At 41.3% G+C, this 22,951-nt stretch overlaps 1 protein-coding gene across 1 annotated transcript; it reads right to left on the reverse strand.

Annotated features, from left to right (window-relative positions):
* Positions 1-1,008: 1,008 nt before the first annotated feature.
* On the reverse strand, positions 1,009-14,238 carry LOC129339479 (vomeronasal type-2 receptor 26-like). Its single transcript, XM_054994060.1, has 6 exons — positions 14,099-14,238; positions 11,866-12,157; positions 10,113-10,940; positions 8,377-8,604; positions 5,152-5,278; positions 1,009-1,916 (listed from the first exon to the last, which is right to left on the reverse strand). The coding sequence occupies exons 1-6, from the start codon at positions 14,236-14,238 to the stop codon at positions 1,009-1,011; spliced, it is 2,523 nt and encodes an 840-aa protein (XP_054850035.1).
* Positions 14,239-22,951: the final 8,713 nt, after the last annotated feature.

Consider the following 22,951-nt stretch of genomic DNA (forward strand, 5'->3'; position numbering starts at 1 on the left):
ATGTTCGGGTCCGGTCAGCTGTTCGTATTCATTGTCGGGAACGAACACCAAACAACCTGTTCGGGTTTTTTTCCCCGTTCGTGCCCATGGAACTGACATGAAGACTGGCCAAGGTATGGAGGGCAAATGCCTGAAAAAAAAGACATAGTGGCAGAACATAATGTTGGAGGAAATATTGGCTTGGATCCTATGAACTAGTTTTGTGTGTTCTACACAGCCTCGGTTGCAGAGGTTGCTTCCTCTTCCACTTGAACTCCCATTTGTGCAAGGGCTTTTCAAAAACCATTGATCTTGCACAACCAGAAGTGCTAGCAGAAGAGGAAATGAGCAGCAGCTGTCTCGCTGTCCCTATAAAGCTAATTAGGAAAAACAAGCTCCGTTAAGTAGCGAAACCGTAATGTGTTCTGAAAAAAAAGTGACGTATTATAGAATACATAATTCAGAATATATGTTTGTGGGACATTTTATGGGTTAGAATAGCATAGTAATAAAATACTATTACAAATCAAAAGGGTTTGAGCCCATTAGAGAAATCAGAGAAACCCAGATAGTGCCATTCCATTGGCTGTTTGTACCTCTATGCCATCTTACCCCCATCATGGGGGTATGAATCTAAAAAGCAGAACAAATTAAGGAGAAAATTCCTAGGAATTTTCTATTTAAAAAGAACTGGAGCAGTTCTTTTTAAATAGAGCCAAAAAAGCACAAGGAAAATAAGGATTGGAAATAAAAATAAAGCAGATGTCATAAGCAAAGAGCAGATGTCATAAAGGATTAAAAATATGATTGGATTTTTTTCCTGAAATTTATTATTACTCAAACACATTCAATCAAATGTGAATTATATTGTAGCCTAAAAGAATCCTTTTGAAGTATCATGCATACGGTTGAGCCAGAAGACTGGTTCATTCCTAATGAAAGTTGCAGAGTGAAATTCTCTCCATTTTTTTTTTCATTAAATGCCTCCACATATAAAAACATTAGAATATCACAATATAGTCATGTCAGTCATTTAAAATTTCCTCTCCTCACTAGCTGTTCTTTGCTGTTCAGTTCAGGCCTCAGAACAATAATGTAGCATTTTGGGAAAAAAATGCAACCCAGAAGCCCAGCACTGGAGGATAACATAGAGAAGATCTCCACAGCTACCATATATTTCCCATTGGAGCTCAGATACGTTGGTATAAATGATAACCAAACACTGCAAAACACCATCATGCTGAAAGAGATAAATTTGGCTTCATTAAAACTATCAGGAAGTTTCCTGGCTTGGAAAGCAACAGTAAAGCTAGCAATGGCCAGGAAACCCATATAGCCCAGGGTACAGTAGAACATGGTTGCTGCCCCCTCATTACATTCTAATATGATTTCTTCTAGCATTGAATGCATATCAGCATCTGGGAACGGGGGAGAGGTTGCCAGCCAAATAACACAAATGACTGCTTGAACAAGGGAGCAGACAATAACAATGGAGGAGGCCAATCTTTTCCCCAACCACTTCTTCATCTTGGATTCTGGCTTTGTGGCCATGAAAGCTAGGACCACAGTGATGGTTTTTGCCAGCACAGAAGAAACAGCCACTGAGAAGGTGATGGCAAAGGCAGTTTGGCGGAGGAGACAGGTCACCTTTTCAGGATGCCCAATGAATAGTAATGCACAAAGGAAGCAGAGCAGGAGGGAGATGAGAAGAGTGTACGTGATGTTCTGATTGTTGGCTTTGACAATGGGAGTGTTGTGGTGCTTCATGAATGTTCTTAGCACCAGAGCTGTGCTCAAAGAAAACAAAATAGCAACAACAGCTAAACTAATCCCTAAGGGTTCTTTATAGGACAAGAAGATGACAACTTTGGGAATGCATGAATCCCGGTCGTTGTTTGGATGATGATCATATGGACATTGAAAACATTCAGCCGTGTCTGAAAAAGAAAAGTTGTCAGCTTTGAGAAGTGGCTTGAGTGGGAAATTTATTTTTAAGATGTACTAACATGATACAACTCTTCATCATACAAATATAATCCATTCTGTGTCAATGTGAAAAGTGGCCATCTGTGCACATGCATGTGTAGTTTCATTTTGAGTATGCATAAATATAAATATCTCCAATGGTTTAGTAGAGTTCTGTAGATCAAAAACACAACCTTGAGTTTTGACTCAAGTGACAAAAGAGGATCCAGGAGTTATGTGATATGTCTCCAATTTCCTATCTTCATCGAGGAATGAGCTACTAAGTTCTGGCACTAAGTTCCAAATTTATATTGTCTAAAATGTATTTTAATAATATATTGCCATTTGCCACCTTCACAAAGCCCTGAATGATGCCTGCAAAGTTTCAGTGAAAATATGCATCCATCTAGCCTTCTAACTACATTGAAGATTGAGAACTGAAGAGATTAGGCCCCTTACACCGCAATTTCATGCAGAGTTATACCCTTCAAAATCAACTGAAGTTAATGAACTTAGGAAGGTTTGACTCTAGTGACGATTACATTGTTAATGTTTATTAAACATGGCAGCTAAATTTAATATCCAATTTTATAGACAATACAAGTGATGGGCCGCAACAAAATGTTGCAGATTGTATTGAGGTGACATGAGAAGTGGACAGACTGGCTCTTGCAATGCCTGCAGACAGGGGCCGTTTCCAGACAGTGGAGGTGGCAACACTGGAGTTGGGCAGGACAATTGCAGGGATGAGGAATCCCTTTCCCCCTGCCTTTAATATCTCTCTCCAAAAGATTCTTTCCTCTTCCTCCCACTTTCCCCAAGAACTTTCCCTGTTTCTTCTCTTCCTCCCCTCTCCATCACCCCTTTTTCAGTTTCTCTCTGTCTCTTAGTTTTTCTTTCTGTCTTTCTCACTCCCACAATGTTAACTGTGTTATATACATACTCTCCTTCATTTTTTCTATCTGTCCCTCCACCCCCCACAACTTCTTGTCTGTCTTTCATCCACCTCTCAACTTGTGTTCTTGCTCCAGATGCCTTCTGTCACACACACACTCTCTTACTTTACCTTTCTTACTCTGTCCCCCAGTGCCCATGCTCTTTGCACACATATACACCCATCCTCAGCACTCTGGCCATCACCATCCCCCAGTGTTTGCCTCCCTCCAATCCTCTCCACTGATCTAAGGAGAAGAATGACTAAAGTAGGTGACTCTTGCCCTCCCCTACTTGCCTGCCCCTATCTTGCTCAAGCAGTGGCCAACATCTGCTACAGGCAATGAGGGGGGTGGATGTTTCCAGGCAAACACAGACAACACTCCTCTGTTTGTAGGGTTGCCAACCTCCACATGTAGCCTGGAGAACTCCCAGAATTACAGCTGTTCTTCAGGCCACAGAGATCAGTTCTCATGGACCAAATGGCTACTTTGGTATGTGGACTCTATCCACAGATCGAAGCCACTTAGACTTTAGTATATAAGATGCCTCTGAATACCAGTTGCCAAGGTACAGTAATAGAGACAGTATTTACTTCAAATTCTATTTATAGTGTTCATAGGGCTCCCGAGCTGCAACCCTCATTGACTGGTGCTGCCTTGAGCAGTGGCCGGAGATTTTTTTTAAAGCCATTGTTGTCTGCACCACTACTTCTGAGGAAAACGCAGAAGTGACATAGGGTAGTGGTAGGAATTGCTGGAACATTTATGGCACACAATGCCGCATCACCTCCCCTTTAGAATTGCTGGTCACACTGTGGGCATGGGGGATCCTCTGCTCCCAGACTATGCCCCCCCCACTCACCTGGCTGGTATGGGAGAAAGACGTAGGGCATGCTCCTGGCGCAGCACAATGACATCACTTCCAGGAGTGACATTCTCACACACACCACAGGAGTACATCCAAATTTTGTGCAGGGCTGATTTGGGCCCCAAATGGAAACATAGGAGCACTCTCATGGTCAGCACAATGACATCATTCCTGGAAGTCATGTCATTGCATCAGCACTGGGAGACTTCCAAGAGGTGAGTGCTGGGCCCTTCCCCCCCTTTTGCCACAGCAGCCATTTGAGGGGCAGCAAGGACGTTTTTGGCTTCCTCTGCTGCTGCACGGGCCTGCAGGCTGGCGGAGGAAGCCAAAAACAGCCCCTCTCCCCCTCAAATGGCCATTACAGCAGCCATTTGAGGGGTGGCAAGGACGTTTTCGGCCTCTTCCGCTGTCCTGCAGGCCCACGCAGTGGCGGAAGAGGCCGAACATGGCCTTCCCACCCCTTGTAGGAGGAGGAGGAGGGGCCCACAGGCCAAGGTAAGTGTGGGGGTGGGGGGCTGTGGTTGGTGCAGTTTAAAGGGCCCTGCCTTGCAAGGAGCAGGGCCCTTTAAACTATCAGCTGGCAGCTGATAGTTTAAAGGGCCCTGCCACTTGCAAGGCAGGAAAGGGCCCTTTAAACTGTGAAATACCCCTTTCCATGCTGCTGCTAAGCAGCTGGAAAGGGGCATTTAAATCCCCTGAACAACGAACCATGACCTGCATCATAACTGGGCCCAGTTCCGTGCCAGTTCGTTGTTCCTGGTTCATGAAAATCCACAAACTACGAACCTCATGGTTCATTTTTGTTGTGGTTCGCGCCCACCTCTAATTGTTATTACAGGACTATAAGATTCAAGCTGCAGATTGTAGCCTGGTTTCTGTGTTGTCCAACGTGTTGGACAACACAGTGTTGTCCAACGTGTTGAACTCCCCACCACTGCACCTTGTTAATTTGTTTTATTATTTGTATATTGATTTTAGTTTTTGTTTTTATCGATTTTAACTGTTCACCGCCCAGAGCCCCTGGGGATGGGCGGTATATAAATTGAATAAATAAATAAATAAATAAATAAAATAAACAGAATTCCTTCGGCAAGATGAGTGCATTGAAAGAATCTAGCACTCTGATGAATTGGAAATAGGATTTTGTCCATCACGCATTTTTTTTTGTAAGCAAGAACCAGTTGTTCAATCGCATGCTGAGATCATCTGATGCAAATCTCCATTCAATGTTATACCTATGTGTTTTTCTTCTTTGTTTTATTTTGTGTGGTGAACATTTTTGAGTTTAAGAAATTCTGTTTTAGTCTTGCAACTTCTATTCCTGATTTAGTCCCATAGAAGCCTCACATACACAACTGGAACTGATGCTGGGAGATATATAATAGAGGATGCTACAACTCTCACCTTTACGATCAGCTACTTTTCCTTCTGGACATGGTATACAGTCATAGCAGCAAAATGGTTCCCCGTTCTTCATTTTTTTCTGATAGCCAAGGTGGCAGTTGTCATTACACACAGAAAGAGGCTGTACCTAGCCAATCAATTAAAAATGGGAATATTTATATTTAACTTAAGATTCTAAGGGCTGAAGAAATCATGAGATGTGGCTAGTTTCCTAAGTATCACAATTCTCCTGCATGTTAAAGTTCTGAAGCAAAGTTGCCTTCAGAGGCTGTCCTGACTAGAGTCCTGTAGTTGAATATTTCGTAATCATGATATGACCTGAATCGTGTTTCATTCAGATATATAACAAACCAATACATTTCCATCATTTGGAAGTGGGCGAAAGCCTTGTGTCTCCCTCCGATACTGTCTTCCATCAGTCTGTGAAGATATTTTTGCATCATTTTTTGTACCACCAGTAAACTCCCCTGGCTTTGTGTGATTATATGTCTATATGTTTTTATTATATTTTATATACATTTTAAATGCTATTTTAATGTTTTAAATGTTTTCATATTTGCTATTTTCTGCCTTTGAGATCCTGTTTTGGGTGGAAAGGTGGCATATAAATGTTTTCAATAAATAAATTACAGATCAGTTTCATTTTCCTGGGCAGTGGGAGGCAAGTAGAGCAAAAGGTGAGACAGTGACTCAATAGAAAATCTTAGTGACAAGAACATTATCCAACCCGTATTGCTAGCCTTTCTTGTCACCACAATTGGTGTTTCTGTGCACAATGTTCCAAATACAATGTCTCTCTAATCATGGGAAGTCTTCTTATAAGCTAGGGGGATAATTAAAAGCTAAGAAGATGGGGAAATAATTCCTTTTTGCTTGCTGAAAGAAAGTCAGAATAGGTAGGTTGGGCATTGAGACAGAGGTTGTTTATTCTCCAGCTGTGGGGCAGAGGCAGAAATTATGGTTCCCTCAGCCCCATGCTAGGTAGGTAGCTCCAGCAAGACTCCTGCCATGCAACTGAGACATGGAAAGCCCTTGCTTTCACATAATGGCAGAGTGAGAGGACACACTGGGCAGTAAAGGCACAAAGAAATTGGCTGGCTCCCTAGTTAGATAGGCACACCAGCCAGCTATTGTGTTCTGTGTAGAACACATTTTGTGCACCAGCTGGCAGACAAGGTTTCATAGGTGGGGGAACTAAGGGTAGAGGTCAAGTGTGCATGGAACAGTGGGATGCTGATTAGCAGGGAATTATGGCCTGGCTGGATGGAAGAGAGAAGACATTGAAGATCTTTCATGGGATGATGTCTGAACTAGAGATGGGCACGAACAGCAATATGAGGGGAAAAAAGCCAAAATAGCCCAATCTGCTGTTCGCGAACAAGCTGTTTGTGAGCTCCCATTCTAAATGAACAGGCACCTGCAATCAATTCTCTTGGCAACTTAGGCAGGGATTGTCTGAACTCTGTCTGAACTCCTGCTGTTGCCCTGGAAACCCCCAATTTAAGCCCAATTTAGCTTGATAAGCAGGTCTTCCTTTCAAGTGTGGAGCTCCAAATTTGTTACAACAAGGGAGCAAAGAGCAGGGGGGAGGGGGGTTCCCAGCTCTGACTTTGCAGACAGTGGAGAGGGAGAGACCGTTGCTGTTGGAATTTTGATAGAGAGAGTGCATTGGAACTTGAATTTTCTTTGTGTGTGGTGGGATAGGGATTTACCCTTCAAGTTCCAGGGCTGCTGCCAGGCTCTGGGCCAGGCCCTTGGAGTGGTGTGGTAGGGATCTTGACTTGGTTGATGGCTGGAGGAGAGCCTGCTGGCCCCCACGAACAGCCAACCACAAACATGTTCGTGAACAGGGCTATGTTCGTGGTTGTCCATGAGTCCCTGTTCATGGATGGCAACAAACAACAAACATCATGTTCAGGTTTTTTTTTCTGTTCGTGCCCATCTCTACTCTGAACCTGCCTGTGCTAATCCTGACATGATGCCATGAGGGGCACAGGGAGAGGATGGAAATATTGAATAGATAGCTTGTCACTCATATCCTGGTTTGCCTTGAACATTCTGGCTTCATCATTGTTGTTCTGCACAGGAGTCTCTTTAACCAGGGACTGTGCTAAGCCAATGCTAGGAAATAAACTGGGATTAACCCAGGATGCCCAAACTCATTTGTCATATGAAACCATGGTTAAGGAGAGCTGTGGCTGATCAAATGCTGGTTTAGCAGACCCTAACTAACCAAAGTAAGTGGATTTGCCCATGTTTGAACAACCATACCAACCATAATTAGTTTAAATAAATCACAACTTCACATAATTTCTGAAAGGAGCTGTACAGTTCTTGTCCAGTGCACTTTATGGTGATAAATTTATTTATCAATTTTTAACAGGGAGGGAAGGAGTAGATGGAACATCTTATCAGTTGTGGAACAGAGATTTGCTTTCTCTGATTATATCAGGTACCCTGCTGCATGGCCAGATATGCAAGCCCTGCAGCACTTGACCCTTTGGCTCCTACTTTGTAAATCTCAGCTAATGGCTCAGATGAGCCAGCCAATGAATCCAACAACTTCATTTTAGGCAGGACCTGTTTGCTTGCTCACTTGTTTATATGGTGTATTTTTTTTCAATTACAAACCACTTGGAGTATCTCCAGAGAGAAAAGTGTGGTATACATATTTAAATAAAATATATTTTTTTAAAAAAACTTTGTTTTATGACACAGGAGGAAAACTCCTCCTAAAATAATATAACCTGCAATGAGAATGCATTAAGAAGCAGGGGTGGTGGTTTTCCTAGCAATGCACTCAGTAGGGTAGAAGAAATTTATATACGGCTTGCTCCTACAACTGGAGTTTGGAGAGCTAATAGAAACTCTAAATGGATTATACCTTTTGTACCTTCATCATTGTCAATAGAGAATGATGGTTAATTGTGAGTGAATGAATTAAGTTCACAAATGGAGCTGAATCTTACGTAGTTTTCAAAAGAGGTAAATCTCATACATTTCCACAGAACTTGTATGAAATAGTACTACATGTACCACTAATCTGATAAAGCAGGGCTTTTCTTTTGTTCTGATGGTTTTCAACCCATCCTAAATGGAATTGCAGTCTAAGAACTCATGCTGTTAATTATACGTATATACAAGAAGTTTCTGCTTCAGGGTTTTTGCTAACCTTTCAGTGTACATTCCATACTGACAGAGTTCTCAAAGTATCTGTATTCCTACCTGATTAAACCAGCTGTGCCACACAATGGCATCCTTTTTAATGGTCAGTGCCTGATCCAAAGGAGCCTGGTGATCCATCTGTCCAACTTTCACTCTAATAATAGTTTGGTTTGGGAATGTGACCCAATTGACAATATCCAGTCCTCCTATTAATTCCCCATTCTCATCAAAAGAGATCACAAGTCCAGCAGTATTGTTAAAAGAGATGTGTTTCAGAAAATGGTGAAGCTAGAATGAAAAGGACAATAGGACATATTAAAAGGTCCTATCTGGGAACTGAAACTTTCTCACTGAGCTACTAATATTTCTCTTTGACAGAGATAGACAGAACCAAGCAGTCTTATACATGATCACATTAAGTTAACTTGGATAGCCAACCAAGTGGAAGAAACATGTTCCAAAAAATCTTAAGCTATGGGGTAGAGTGACCCTTTAGAGCAGAGGGGACAGAATGTCAATTAGATAAATGACACATATGAACACACATGAAGCTGCCTTAGAACATTTGTCTATCAAGTTCAGTATTGTCTGCTCAGATCGGCAGCAGCTCTCTATGGTTTCAGGTCACGGTATTTCTTATCACCTACTACCTGGCCATTTTTAACTGGAGATGTCAGGGACTGAACTTGGGACCTTCTACATGCCAAGCAGATGCTCTACCACTAAGCCATGGAAAGCTGAGTTCAGAGAAAGTTGGTAAAGAGCTTGGGTTCTTTAAGGTAGTTATTGTAACTGATCTGATTTGGAAAATAATGAGGGAGAAGTGTGCTGGCACCCTGAATATGATCAATGAAGGTGGTGGGAGGGTGAAGAGGGAAGATGGAGGAGTAAGCATCAGTGGGGAATGCAAATGACAGGGATGTTGTTGACCAACCAGCTGAGTTTGTATCTATGTCACCACTAAAGAGGATTGCAGCATTTCTGCTGATTCTTGCTCTCATAGAGAGTATTTTATAGATCCCTCAAACACTATTTCTGCCTTGTTTTAATGCATCTCAGAGCACTTGCTTTGCAGAATTGTTGTGCTGCAACTGTCAAGCTGAGTGATTGTGATTTTCTACAGCATGCATGAGAAAAGCATTGTCAAACATCTTCCTTTGCCTGCCATGTTGTACTCCTGCCTGCATTCTTGGGGTGGAAAATGTGCCCTTCCTCAGATCAGTTTGAGTTTTGGCTGCTCACAAGGCAGCCTCCTCACATATTTGCATCAAAATTGGCAGGAAAAGATCCCTTTTACCCCATATGGTTGGAAAACAAAGGGCTTATAGCCAAAGATGTGTTGTACCTTTACTTGTTTACAACATAGGAATGCCTTCTCCAATCTGCTTGAAATTTGATAGCAGTATCACACGTGGAATCCTTCAGAATTTCATCTCAGCACATTGGAGAACATTACTACCCATTTGTACAAGTACAACCCATTTGTACATTACAACCATTTTTAACAAGTTCAGAATGAAAGATTTTTTTTCAAGTCAGTGGACATGATTGACTTAAAGAAAGGAATAATGAAAAAAATATTAAAAGAACAAAATGAACTCAAAATTAATATGCTTTTTAAAATAGTGCATACTTCTATGAACTCAGGGCCAAGCTACAAGTGACGAATGACACTTGAAGAGCGAGTGGATTGAGTGGAGGGCAAGTGAACAGGGAGAAATACACTTGCCTTTCAAGTGTCATTCGTCACTTGTAGCTTGGCCCTCAGCTAGGAATCAGAGTGTGTTGGCTGTTACCTGCCATGGCTGCAGATTGAAAATGTTCCTTTTCTCTCCCATGGCCATTGTTGTTCTTTTGGAGTGTGATGAATACATGGCATGTAAAGCATAGGCTACAGCATAGACAGCATTGTAGACATTATAGCTGTGGCCAGTCATGCTCATTTCAAAAAGAGACCCAGGAAGGTCCTCCAGTCTCTCCTCTCCAGTACAAATATTTTTATTCCCATTGTTCTTGTCCAGGCCAGATTTTGGAAACACACAGTTAAATGCCTGCTCCCAGAAGTACCTGATAAAGCCATCTTCTTTTCTGCGGGTAGGGTTTGTGCTCTGAAGAAAATGCTGGAATCCTGGCACATCATTATAATGAATTGAAAAAGATAAAGCACCATGGAGACCTCGAATATCCAGTCCTCTTGCCCATGATGTGAACTCCATCTGGGCTGTCAAAATCCATACTTTGCCTTTTGTATTTTGTGTTATTTGTGTCAAACGTAATATGTAAATCAAAAATATCATGGAAGTAGTTTCTCCATAGAACACCACAACATTGGTTGTGCTGTTCTTGAGATTATCTAAGAGCTTCCTGAGACTTACAATATAAAATAAATGGTGATACATTTCTATAAAGGCAAAACATATGCCTGTCCTGGAAAATAATGGAAGCATTGTCTGAATAAAGCTTTCTCCGCTCTTTTTGTCAGCTATTAATCCAATCCATGTCCATTTAAAATGAAGGAGTAGTTGGAGAATCCCCATATACTGGACAGTTTCACTGGGGATCATCCCATAGAAGGAAAATTCTTGTGCTTTTCCAACCATTCCTGAAGCAAATCCATACAACAGCTAAAGAAACATTTGGAGAGGAAGATAGGAAAAATTGGAAAAAAAATAAGCTTGTGAGATAAACAGTACAATCCTAACAAGAGTTACCCAAGTCTACGCCCATTGATTTCAATGAGCTTAGACTAGAGTAACCCTTCTTAGGATTGCTCTGAAAGTCTTTCAGTGAATTAACACACTGATCTGTGGTACAATTATTTGGCCACCGGTGTAAATAGAATTTTGCCTGAGGTTCAGCTGTGATCTGTTAGTGAGGCCAGAGAGTTATGGAGAGAACACTGTACCGTTTTATCACTCTAATGAATGATCAATACTGGGGTTTGGCATTGTTTTTTAAAAAGAAATCCTTACTGTCCCTCATTAGGATAGCTACCTCTAATTACTACTCGGTGACACACTATCTACTTTTGATTATTGTATATCTCACTGCTGTAGCAGTGTAGGTAGGAGACATGTGTTCCAAGTAAATAATGTGGTTCCTTCTCATATGAGCTTAGTCCAATCCCTGGGAAGAGTGGCATTGATGAAAAATGGAACTCTATCATTCAGTAAACTCATGTAGTTCCTTTCCAAATATTCCACCAGTTTCATGTGATCCAGCCACAAATAAATGAACCAATCTGTAACTCGATGGTCATTGTCAACAGCACAGAAATTTAAAGGGTGTCAAAAACACTAAGGACATTTGAAAAACTGAAAGAGCATGGTCTGAGATGCTGAAAATACATTTTCCCTCAAGTTAAGATACAAACATGAATAAATTTACAATCAGCTAAAGTATTTCCCCTTAACTATGTAAAAATCCTTTACCTGGATTTTCTATTTACATAAAAGTGCATCAGTCTTTGTCTCCATACCACATAAGTACACCTTGGCGGAAAACAGGGATATACACTACAGTTCTATAGTCCATATAAACACATCCTACCTGTGGTATATCATAGATGCGCAAAATATCCGATATTTGGTTGGATGTTTCCCAGCCAAGTCCCCCGATGACGGTGATTAGATTGTCCTGTGTGTCACACTTGTAGTTGGGCACAAATTTATTTTTTGTGGAAATAAGTTGAATTGTAACATAATAAGTCACCCTAGCATTTTTATAGTTGTCATAGATATGGAATCCCAGAGTAACATTAGGTAAAATCTGGGGATTTTCATTAATCTCCTGTATAGCAAATTCCAAAGCAAAGACATGCTGGTAATGTGTTGTCACAAAACTACAATGAGAATGACATTTTTGTCAAAAGGATTTTAATTTGTTTTAAAATTTATATCTCACCTCACCTTTCTCCCCAATAGGACCCTCAATTTGATCCAGAGTAGAAGGTTAGGCTGAGAGTGTGTGGCTGGATCAAGTTCCCCTAACAAGCTTCAATGTCAGAGTCAAGATCTTAACCTCTGTCTTCCAGATTATAGTCTGGCACTGTAACCACTACACCATTCTGGTCTGAATTGTTTACTTTGACACTGATATGGATCTGCCCATTTATTTATTTAGATATTTATTTATATATATAGATACTATATTTTATGAGCCAACCTACAAGCAGAAAGGGATTAGATATGAATAAGCTAACCAAATTCAGTCTCAGTAAGATACATGTTAGGAGTGATACACTAAAACCGTTGGCATCACCCTAAACTGCATGAATGACCTAAAATGAGATGATTCTCATGATCTTATAGTAATCCCTTTCCATAAGACTACATTAAAAAGCTCTGTTAACCTATTTAATGTGAACATATGTTCAGACTCAAAACCACGAAGAATCAAGACAAGTGATTTCTAACCTAACTTTTAATTGTAAGCACCACATTTTGCACTTAAACTTTGAAGCTGAAAGGAGAAAAAATGCTTCATCAATAGCACATACCAGTTGCATGCATTTATATTGCTTAATGGGATCAAGAACACAAAGGACAAATACAGCTATTTAGTTTAAATGGCCGTGCTCTCCAAGCATATCTCTGGGAGCAATGATAAGGTCGGAAAGTGAAGTAAGCTCAAAAGAACTGTGCCTCTATAGCCAAAAAATTGGGTTGGATCCAACAAGCTTTTCTGCTAGTGAAAAAAGAAAGGGAGGAGTCTCCTTTGATCACCAAAAAGGCTATGATCAGGATCATGGGACCTGTATGTACAAAAGCCATGTGAAACAGGGGCTGTAGTAAGGATGGGAATTGGAAAAGATTAAATGGAAAAACTGGCTGGATGCAACCCACAGTTTTTCCCCATTATGAGCATTCTTCTTGCTCTGTCATTCTAAATTTTACAGTTATTTACAATATATTGAAAGGGAGAAAGAAAGAACTAACTTTTATTCAATCTCTACATGGAGGTAGCTCTCATAAACTGAAAGAACAAGACCATGAGTTAAATTTTCCCAGCTTTCCCATTCAATTTCCTGCTCACTGTAGCTCTTGTTCCATATGACATTGGTGTATAAAATTATATGTCTTTGAAATTACAGTGGAAGAGATTTGAGGGAGGGGATGGTGCATAAGAGTGAATAACAGGTGAGGCATAAGATGAGATGAGATCGGCAGCAGGGTGAGAACTATGGTAGAGCAAATAACTTGGTGGAGAGAACCAGAAAAAGTGGGGAAAGGATCAAAATGTAAACATATCAACAAGAAAATGTCATAATTGCATGAAATACCCCTCTACTGGGTCAGACTATTGGTCTACTGAGGCCCCTATTGTTACTCCGATTGGCAGTGGCTCTGCGGGGTCTCATGTGGAGATGTTTCACATTACCTACTACCTGATACAGAGGCATAACTTCTCCACCACAAAAAAGAAGTTAATGAAAAGTCCAAAAGTAGTTACAGTGACTTAACATTTCAATTTATTTTATTATTGTTGCTTAGTGCGGAAATTTGTCAGTCATTGTTTGAGGATTCATCCCACCTAAACCAGGAAATCTGCGTACACATCTAGCCTTTAATCCTGCTGTGGCTCACAACAGCCTTGCTGGGTTGGGGTTAAATTTTGAAGGCTCTAAATTTTTATGACCCTTTTTGAAAAGCATGCTGGAGAGAGAAGAAAATCTGGGTACAGAATTAGGATTTGGCTCAAAGTCTAGCAAAGGCAAAGACAGCATGCATTCCCAAAGCTGAAGCTGGGATAGAGGTATACAAGAAAAAAAAATAGTCCTTACCTGAGCTGAGATAATTTTTGTTCTGTTTTGGCAGTAAAAGTCATTGAACGGTCGTAACGAGAAATCTGAGAAGTAATGAAACCAAGAATGAAATCGCCTGAATTAAAGTATTTGTGAAGACGGAGTTGGAGATGCTGCATGCCACATTTAACAGCATGAGTCCTGCACATTATGTGAGGCAGTAGGAGCAGCACCACTAGTATCATGAATGCAAATCTCTCTACATAGATTCCACTATTTCCAGCTAGTAATTAGCATCTTCAGGAATACAACACCCTCATTTGAGCTGCTTCTCATTCTGATAAGATATTTACAATCTGGAACACAACCTGGCAAAATCTTGGCTGTCTCTTGTCAGTAGCCCTAGTTCTCAGAAAACATGGAAAACATCTGTTTTATTACTGACCATTAGAACGCCTCAAGGGATTTAGCTAGCAACAGAATTAATTGTAGACAATTTTGTAACTGCAGGGAACTCTGCTTAATGCTGCATAATCTCTGGAGTATTGCTGAATAACAGTTTGGTGACATTATTGCCCTGCTAGCTGGATACTTCTGTCCCTCAGCCAGAAAAGTATGGCTACACAAAAATGCATATTTTCTGTTCTTTGGTTTTAAGAAAATGTTTGAGGGGTCCTGCTTATCCACCTGAGTTGTTTTTCCAGAAACCCCAGTTCTGGTGATTTACTATGCTGCCATTGCATTACTTTTATGCTTGTTTTTAATATGTTTTTAGCCACATAATATATCTGTTTTTTAAAAGAATTAAAATGTATGGAGCATTTAAACAATCACTTCTGCTTCCCAGTGCTGTGAATAGGACCAGCATCAGCATTAACGGAGATGCAGCAGCTGCCTGGGCCTGAGAGTTCTGGGGGACCCACTATGAATGATCCCCCTCCACTTGCACCTCCCCAGCACGCCCACTTGAGTAAACTGCCACCAGTATTCCTGGCTGCATGTGCTGTTTAGCATCGCTGGAGAAAGGTGATACACAGGAGATACACAGGAGCTGTGCTTGTGGTAGCGGCCAAGGTGGAACTCTCAACTGCTAGGGTTGCCAAGTGACTAGTTTTTCAGTGGACAGTCCATTTTTTATCAGTCCATTCAGTGGAAAAGTGATTAAAATTCCAGACATATAAATGTCTGGGATCTTTTACTTGGGGAGTAGCGACTGGCTGCAGGCTGGCAAAAGCTGTCAGCAGTGCCAGCAGGTCTTCCTGTGCCACCTCCATCCCCTTTCTCCTACTACAGGCACTCCATGGAAGTGGAGGCTGTCTCTGGGAAGTGGTCACCTTCCCACGCCACTCTCCAGGGCACTTGTGCAGAGCCATCCAGGAGTGGCTTGCCATCCACCCAAGCTCCTGGGCTCATCACCTGGGAGTGCCTGGCTGGCAGCCCACCCCAGAAATGGGGTGGCATGATGTTGTTATGCTAGGGGCAGGAATGTGCACACTTCATGTGTGCTACTGTTTTTCAAGAGGTGAGTGCAATCCCCCCCTTGAGATCTGGTATTTCTCCAAACCTCATCTGGCATCCCTATCAACTGTATAGCACAGCTGGGGAAACGGCCTTCAGGCAGCTATGAGCATGTGCCATGGGAGAGACTATGAGTAGGTGGGGGAAGACAGTCCCTTGCCAGGGCCCTTAAACTTGAAACTGCCCCTGGTTGTAAAGCATGATTTTCTATTAGTCATGGATATAGCTACAGATATAGCAGAACTGTTATGGATATGATGAAGAAGATCACAGAAGATGTCATTATACACAGAAACAGGGCTAGCCTGACCCCACAGCTAGACTTGCCACAAAGGAAGACTGGAGGCCTAGAACAGAACAACCTTGGAAAGGGGCATGAAAAAAAGGAGAAAGACAGTTTTATGGCCTTGTGTAGTTTAGAAAAGCTATTTAACCCATATCAATAGAGACTAAATGTTGAGGCCCAGGTGCAGAGTTCGTCTCAGACGGAAACTATATGAGATAGTTATCTAATGTGTTGAGTCAAGTTTTCTTGGGAAGTGTAGTATCAAAAAGAACAGCTTCTTGAGAGAGGAATGATTCTCTTAGTGCCCTCCTCTACCAGGGAAAAGAGCAATGCAAGGGATACTCTCTCTTGCAAAAAGCTGCTCGGCTTGGATTTTTCTCCATGGACTTGGGGCAGGGGGAGTAACAGGAGACATCCAGGGCAGCTTTTTGCAAGAGAGAGGAGGAGGAGGAGGAGGAGGAGGAGGAGGAGGAGGAGGAGGAGACCTACTCAAATGGAGTAAAATCCTGAGGGTCAGCACGGAAGAGATGGATAACCACCAATGTAATTGTAATGGTACTAGTCCATTCCCTATGAACATCGCATACAACAAAACAACAAATATGTTCCACCAGAAGGCACAGAAAACATAGCAAGCGCATAGCTATCCAACCCCAGCCACATCCAGCAATCATGAAATGGCAGCTGATGATGCCCCTGTGAATGGCACACACAAGTTCAGCCCACCAATCCGGCCCTTGCCCCCATACCACTTCCACCCCCAATGGAGAGCTTGCAGACAGGAAGAGAAGACTCAGAAACAGTGAAACTCTAACGGAGGTATGGTGTCTGAGAGGCTTCCTCCACAACCCACTAGGATGCCCATCCCTAGGTACAGAGCAAAATTTTCCCGGCAGGAGATCTGCTGGGAGTTGGCTTATGATGGCTGCAAGTAGCCTTATCCTGCAAAGAGATTGTGAACAACCTGCTAGATGATGGATGTGAAAAGAAGGACATGATTTGTTCACAGTTTGATCAGGGGTTTAGAGACTGAGCCGTACGAGAAAAACTTTTTCACAGTAAGAGTAGTTCAAAGGTGGAATCAGCTGCCTAGGGAAGTGGTGATCTCCCCTTCACTGGCAGTTTTCAAGAAGAGGCTGGATGAATATTTGTCAGGAATGCTTTAGGCTCATCCTACATTGGGCAGGGACTACATTGAACTAGAAGGTCTGTATGCCCCCCCCCCAACTCTGTGATTCTGTGATTCTATGTACAGAGGTCACATATTGCTTCAGTATAATAACAACCTTTCTCCAGCTGCTTCCTGGTGGTGAGGGTCCATTGATATTGAGAGTATGATACACCCTTTATATGTTACAACATCCAGTTTAGCTGCAGTGTGTAATGTTACCATTTCTATTGGAGCAACTATTTGTTTTGAGCTGAGTAAACTGAGAGGCTGCCTGAAACTTTAGGCTGTAGTATTTTACCTGGATCAATTCAATCCATACATGAAAATGTTGGAAGATGTGTCAGTGAAGTGGAGGTTCTACTGATGAGGAAAGATCTGACCCAGAAATGGGCAGGTGTATTTCCTGTTCTTGATGGGGTTGCATAAAGGAGCAGATTATTAGCTTAAGGATGCTACAGGACCTAAGCCTCCTGTTGGATAAAGAGGTGGAAGCAGTGGACGGGGTGCTTTTCAGCTGGATAAAGAGTTGGAAGCAGTGGCCAAGGGTGCCTTTCAGCTGTGAGCCAGCTGCAGCCCTTATTGGGCAGGAAAGACCTTTACCTTTTACCTCTAGAGATGTTCACCTGGCTCCCTCTTCTGACAGGGGGTGATTTATTTATTTATTTTATGTTGCCCCAGCAATTCTTATTATCCCTTCTCTCTGATTGTGTATCCTATATCTATATTGAGAGGGGGGGGCAGGTTGGATAATCACAACTACTGAGAGGTATACTGCCCTAATACATGCCAATAAATGCATACACATATGAAGATCCCGATCTGTAAGCCACAGCAAAACTATTTTAAGGGTTCTTCGTACTGGTTCCATCAACACAATATAGTCATTCACTTTAAATCACTGCAAGCCACCTGGCTCTGGTGGCTGCCATGAACAACATCCTGACTATCACATGGGTTAAAACCAACAAGTGTTTATGTTGGAGAAAAAGGGAGGAAGATTCCCAAGTAAGCCATTCTGGAATCATGGGATCTGCATGGACAAAAGCAATGTGGGACAAGAACTCCTGGAAAACCATTTATCTTGAGCAGAAGAGGAAGCTCACTTGGCAGCAAAGGCTATCTAGCAGATGCAGAATTTGTTCTTAGAATAATCCTAGCTGATATTTTCAAGCTATGATCAAAGACTTCTGTTCCCTCTTGATCTCTAGCCCAACATCTGGTGCCTTTCTCTTGTCTTGTTGTTGGGTTGCTATATTGTTAAAAGGTAAGTAAGACTTTGGTTTAGAAATTACAAGTCCATCCTTTACCAGTGCCATTGACTTCTCACAACTTCGAGCTGAGCCCCCCTATAATTACCAAAAGGACATCAATTATTTTTGGCACTTGCTCTATCCCCCATGGAGTTTTTGCTGTCAGTAATCAAAGAAAGAACATTGGATATATCTGTCTCTGTATATCCCTCTATCATTCAGTACTGGGGACTGGGACTAGAGAAAGTCACGTATTTTATAATTTCTATTTTATGATCCGGGGCTAGAGCCAAAATCTCTCTTTCTGCTTTTCTGATATATTCACAGTTTCCTGCCCCATGCTTCAAGTGTGCCGAAGGTCTTTGTAATCATGGAGATGCTAATGATAATACTATAGATTCAAATAAGAGTCCTGAGGGGAGATTTATATGCAGGATGATATTCTCAGCAAGGTTGGTACTGGTGACAACACTTCTTTGTATTCTTTGCAGGGGTTATGTAACTAAATGTGGGCTCCAACATCCCCAACCTACTCTTCACCAGTACTATCAACCAGGAGACCTCATCTTGGGTAGCATTGCTTCTCTGGCTCTCTTGAACTTCATTCCAGATGAATACAATGAAAAACCTCCATGGCTATCACCTAAAGATTTCATGTAAGGAATTCTTTTTTTCTTCCTGCCATTAAGCTCTGTCCCACTTATATGAATCAGCAGAACAATCATAACGGCAGCTTGAGCAGGAGTACAGCATACCGTCGTCTTCAGTGGCTGATGTTGAAACCGAATTATAATGCTGGCTGCCTTTTTTTTTTTGGCTTCCACTAAAGGTGTCAGATGCACACTTGGGCTTTCTTTGCCCACTTGGACCCTAAATTCAACACTGACATTGCACTTTGTAGACTTTAGGGCACCATAGGAAGGGTATATGCATTGTGTGGGGGCCAGAAGGATCAGTCCTAGAGATAGTAGCCTCACAACTTGCTTTAGCAAGAATTATACCAGAATTGGCAATGCAAGAAAAGGAAGCTAGTTTTTTATGGAGAAAAAAAAAGATTTTAAAACTTGGTCATTGCATTGTACTAGCTTTGCCATTCAATCTTGACCAGTTCCCCTACTCCCTAGATCCTTTCCCCATATGCCTTTTATCCACATGGATCACACAATTCCTGGTGTAGCCTCTTCAGTGGTCAAAAAAGGAGCATTCCTTCCCATGTCCTTGGTGCAAAAGATTCTAGGCACCAACTTTTTTGTTTTAGTTACATTTCCTTTGCCATTTTAGCTCTCCCTTCATCTAATCCATGCAATACTATTTTCCACTACTGTGTCAATCACCATCTCACTCTATGCCCCCGACTTGCTCCTCTCATGCTTCACTTAAAACAACAACCTAATTTTCATTTCATAAAAAAAATCTAATTCAATATACATGTATGTATGATTTAAAAAAAAACTAATGCGCATTTCCAAACACGTTTAGTCATCTCTCCCATGCCAGTTTCAAAGGACCATACTTGTAACTGAACAATAAATGCAATGCCCATATTCCATAGTGGTAGTAAAGAGTGCTAGATGATTTATGGTGAGCCCTGGTGGAGTTTTCATGGCAAAAGACTAACACAGATTTTGACCTCTGTGTTCATAATTCAGCACAACTAGATGAAGCCATTCAGTTGGTGCATTCCGCTTGAGACACAAGTGGCTGGTTTGATTTATTTTTTAGCTTTATGAGAACTACCGAAGTGATTTTTTCTCTCTCTACTCACTTGTCCCTTGTACATCATATCTTTTAATTTGTTAGAATACCACCACTTTGGAATGCAATTGTTATCTGAAAAAGGAAGCTGCAAACAAAATTAATTTAAAAACCAAGCAAATCATATAGTTAGTGGGATATGTTACACCTTCTAGCTTCTTGGTCCTGTCCAATAATACTGCATGCAGTATGCCTGCAAAAGTGGCTGTTGGTAAAGTATAGGCGATTTCTTAAGATGCAGTTATCCTCAAAAAGTGCTAAATTAGATCTATAGTCTTCTAGTAAAAATGTGTATAATTTTAATCAATAATCAAAGAAAGAAATGTATCAAGTGAGAAACAAGTATATTTAATAAATATTGTAGTGCACATTAGCAGTTCTTCATTGCAATGTACCTCAGAAAATGTCTTTTTCTGAGGTACATTTAAACAAAAATTTCCAGTTTAAATTATCAAAGGCCTTCTCAGCATCTAGGAAAATCAAAGCAACTTGTCTTTCATTATGTTTTTCTAAATATTCCAGAATATCTAATACTGTTCTTACATTGTCCTTTAGATGCCTCCTAGATAGGAATCCACTTTGGTCTTCAATAATGTCCCATAGGATGCTTTTAAGTCTTTCTGCCAAGATCAATGCTTTTCCCAACTTACTCTTTTTTTATGACTTCTCCCACTTCTCTTACTGTTATAGGTCCATTCATAATTTGTCTTTGTTGTTCTGTGATCATAGGTAACTTTTGTTTATTAATATATTCATCTATTTTCCCACTTACACATCACAACTCTTATACAGATTTGTATAGTACTGATAAAATGCCTTTTGTATATCTGCAGTGTCTGTTAGTGCCTTATCCGCCTCTTGTATTTTCAATACCATTCTCTTTTCTCTCTCCTTTCTCAACTTATAAGCCAACCATTTTCCTGTCTTACTTGCATATTTAAATGTTCTTTGTTTAGCATAATTCAATTTAATTTCCATTTCTCTTGATATTAACATCGATAGTCATTGTTGTAAGATCTTGATATGCTGCAATATATTAGTATTTCCAGGAGCTCTCTTGAGTTCTTCCTCTTTGATCTTTATCTCCTCCAAAATACATTGCTTATTCTCTTGGTTCTTTGTTCTCAATTGAGCATTATATTGAATTAGGTAACCTCTAATATTTTCTTTACTTGCATCCCAGACCATTCTTATATCTGTATCTTTGTTTAAGTTTAATCCAAAATATTCTTTTAGTTTATTTTTAAAGTCTTTGATAGTCTCTTCATTTTGTAGCAGGACTGATGGTCAAAGATTATCAAACTGTTTTACTGTGTGTATGCATATACATCAATAGATAAGAGCTGGGGATGGGGGCAGGTATGGAACTATGCAGAAACAAGAAGCCCCTCAACAACGCCAATATTTTTTAAAAGTACAGAATGTATTTCTGATACAAAATGTCATTCTCATTCCAGTTTGGAGACCAATAACTACCAGCATATCCTAGTCTTGGCATTTGCAATAAAGGAGATTAATGAAAATCCCCAGATTTTACCCAATATCACCCTGGGATTCCACATATATGATAGCTATGTGAAGGCAAAGTGGGCCTATCATGCAACAGTGCAACTTATTTCCACGAGGAACAGATTTATCCCCAATTACAAGTGTGACACCCAGGACAATCTAGTCGCAGTCATCGGGGGACTTCACTCCAAAACCTCACAGCAAATATCAGATATTTTGAGCATCTATAAAATACCACAGGTAGGATGTTCGGTGTGTGAATGAATACAGAATAATTTGAGTATTACCCATAAAAAGGATTCTAAGGCTCTGCACAGGCAGTACTGTTTTCAGATATTGCTGTAATGTTATAGAGCTATCCCTGTCTTTGTTACATTTAGTCATTTTCTATGTTCTAACAGATCCCAGGACTGTAGGTTGGGCTTCAAATAACACTGCAAAAAGGCCAAACAAAGCTTCAAGTGGTACAACCAGGGCTTTTTTTTTAGCCAGAACGCACTGGAACGTTGTTCTGGAACCTCCAGGAAAAAGCCATGTGACTCATGGCCCTGCCCCTGGCACCCAAAAACTCCTGCTCCCCATCTGCCTGCTCCTTTCTCTTTCTTTCTCTCTCTGCTTCCTTCTTTCTCTCTCTCCACATCTCTCTTTCCTTCCTTCCTTCCTTCCTTCCTTCCTTCCTTCCTTCCTTTCTCTTTCTTGCTGCTGGGCCCTGCCACCTCTCAGCTGTTTGGTGGGCTCCACCAGCAGCAGGCAGCAAGGCCTCTCATCTTTTATGCACACCATGGGGGCTGGATGGGTAGGAATTGCAACAGAGGATTGGTGGTCTTGGTTCTCACATTATTAAAGGCACAAGGAACATCAGTACTGGTGCTTGTTTATACCATGTGATGAGGAGAAATAGAAATGTTAGGGTTACCAGCTCCTGCTTGGGAAATTCCTGGAGATTTGGGGGATAGAGAGTGGAGAGGGCAAGATTTGGGAAGGGGAAGTATTTCACTGGGGTATAATGCCATAGAATCCACTCTCCAAAACAGCCATATTCTCCAGAAGAACTGATTTCTGTGGCCTGGAGATCAGTTGTAATTCCGGGAGATCTCCAGCCACCACCTGGAGGCTGGCAACTCTAAATGACATGGGGGACTGCAAATAAACATCAATTGATTTGTATAATGCAACCACATCTTCCAGGAGGGCCCTAGACATTCATTTCTGAGGGCACTCTGGAGAGAAATACCCCCACCCCTGGCTGTCATTTAATGTAATCTGGAAAGCTTCTTTTTTTCCTTTGGCTGGATGGGTGTCAGAGCTGAATGCAGTACCTGCTGCATTCTGGAGTGGCTTTTGCCTCTGCAAGACTTGTAGAACAAATATGAGCATTAGTGAATGCTCCAGGGGTGGCCGCA

The sequence above is a fragment of the Eublepharis macularius genome, chromosome 12, assembly GCF_028583425.1.
Source record: "Eublepharis macularius isolate TG4126 chromosome 12, MPM_Emac_v1.0, whole genome shotgun sequence".
NCBI lineage: Eukaryota > Metazoa > Chordata > Lepidosauria > Squamata > Eublepharidae > Eublepharis > Eublepharis macularius.

Bases quoted from the DNA above. Each gene is read 5' to 3' on its own strand.
- LOC129339479 (XM_054994060.1), bottom strand. From the start codon at position 14,238: ATGCAGCATCTCCAACTCCGTCTTCACAAATACTTTAATTCAGGCGAT. The intron at 12,158-14,098 runs GTAAGGACTATT...TTCTCATTGTAG, and splicing joins CAAAAATTATCTCAGCTCAG to TTTTGTGACAACACATTACC. The intron at 1,917-5,151 runs GTGAGAGTTGTA...TTTCTTTTTCAG, and splicing joins AAAAGTAGCTGATCGTAAAG to ACACGGCTGAATGTTTTCAA.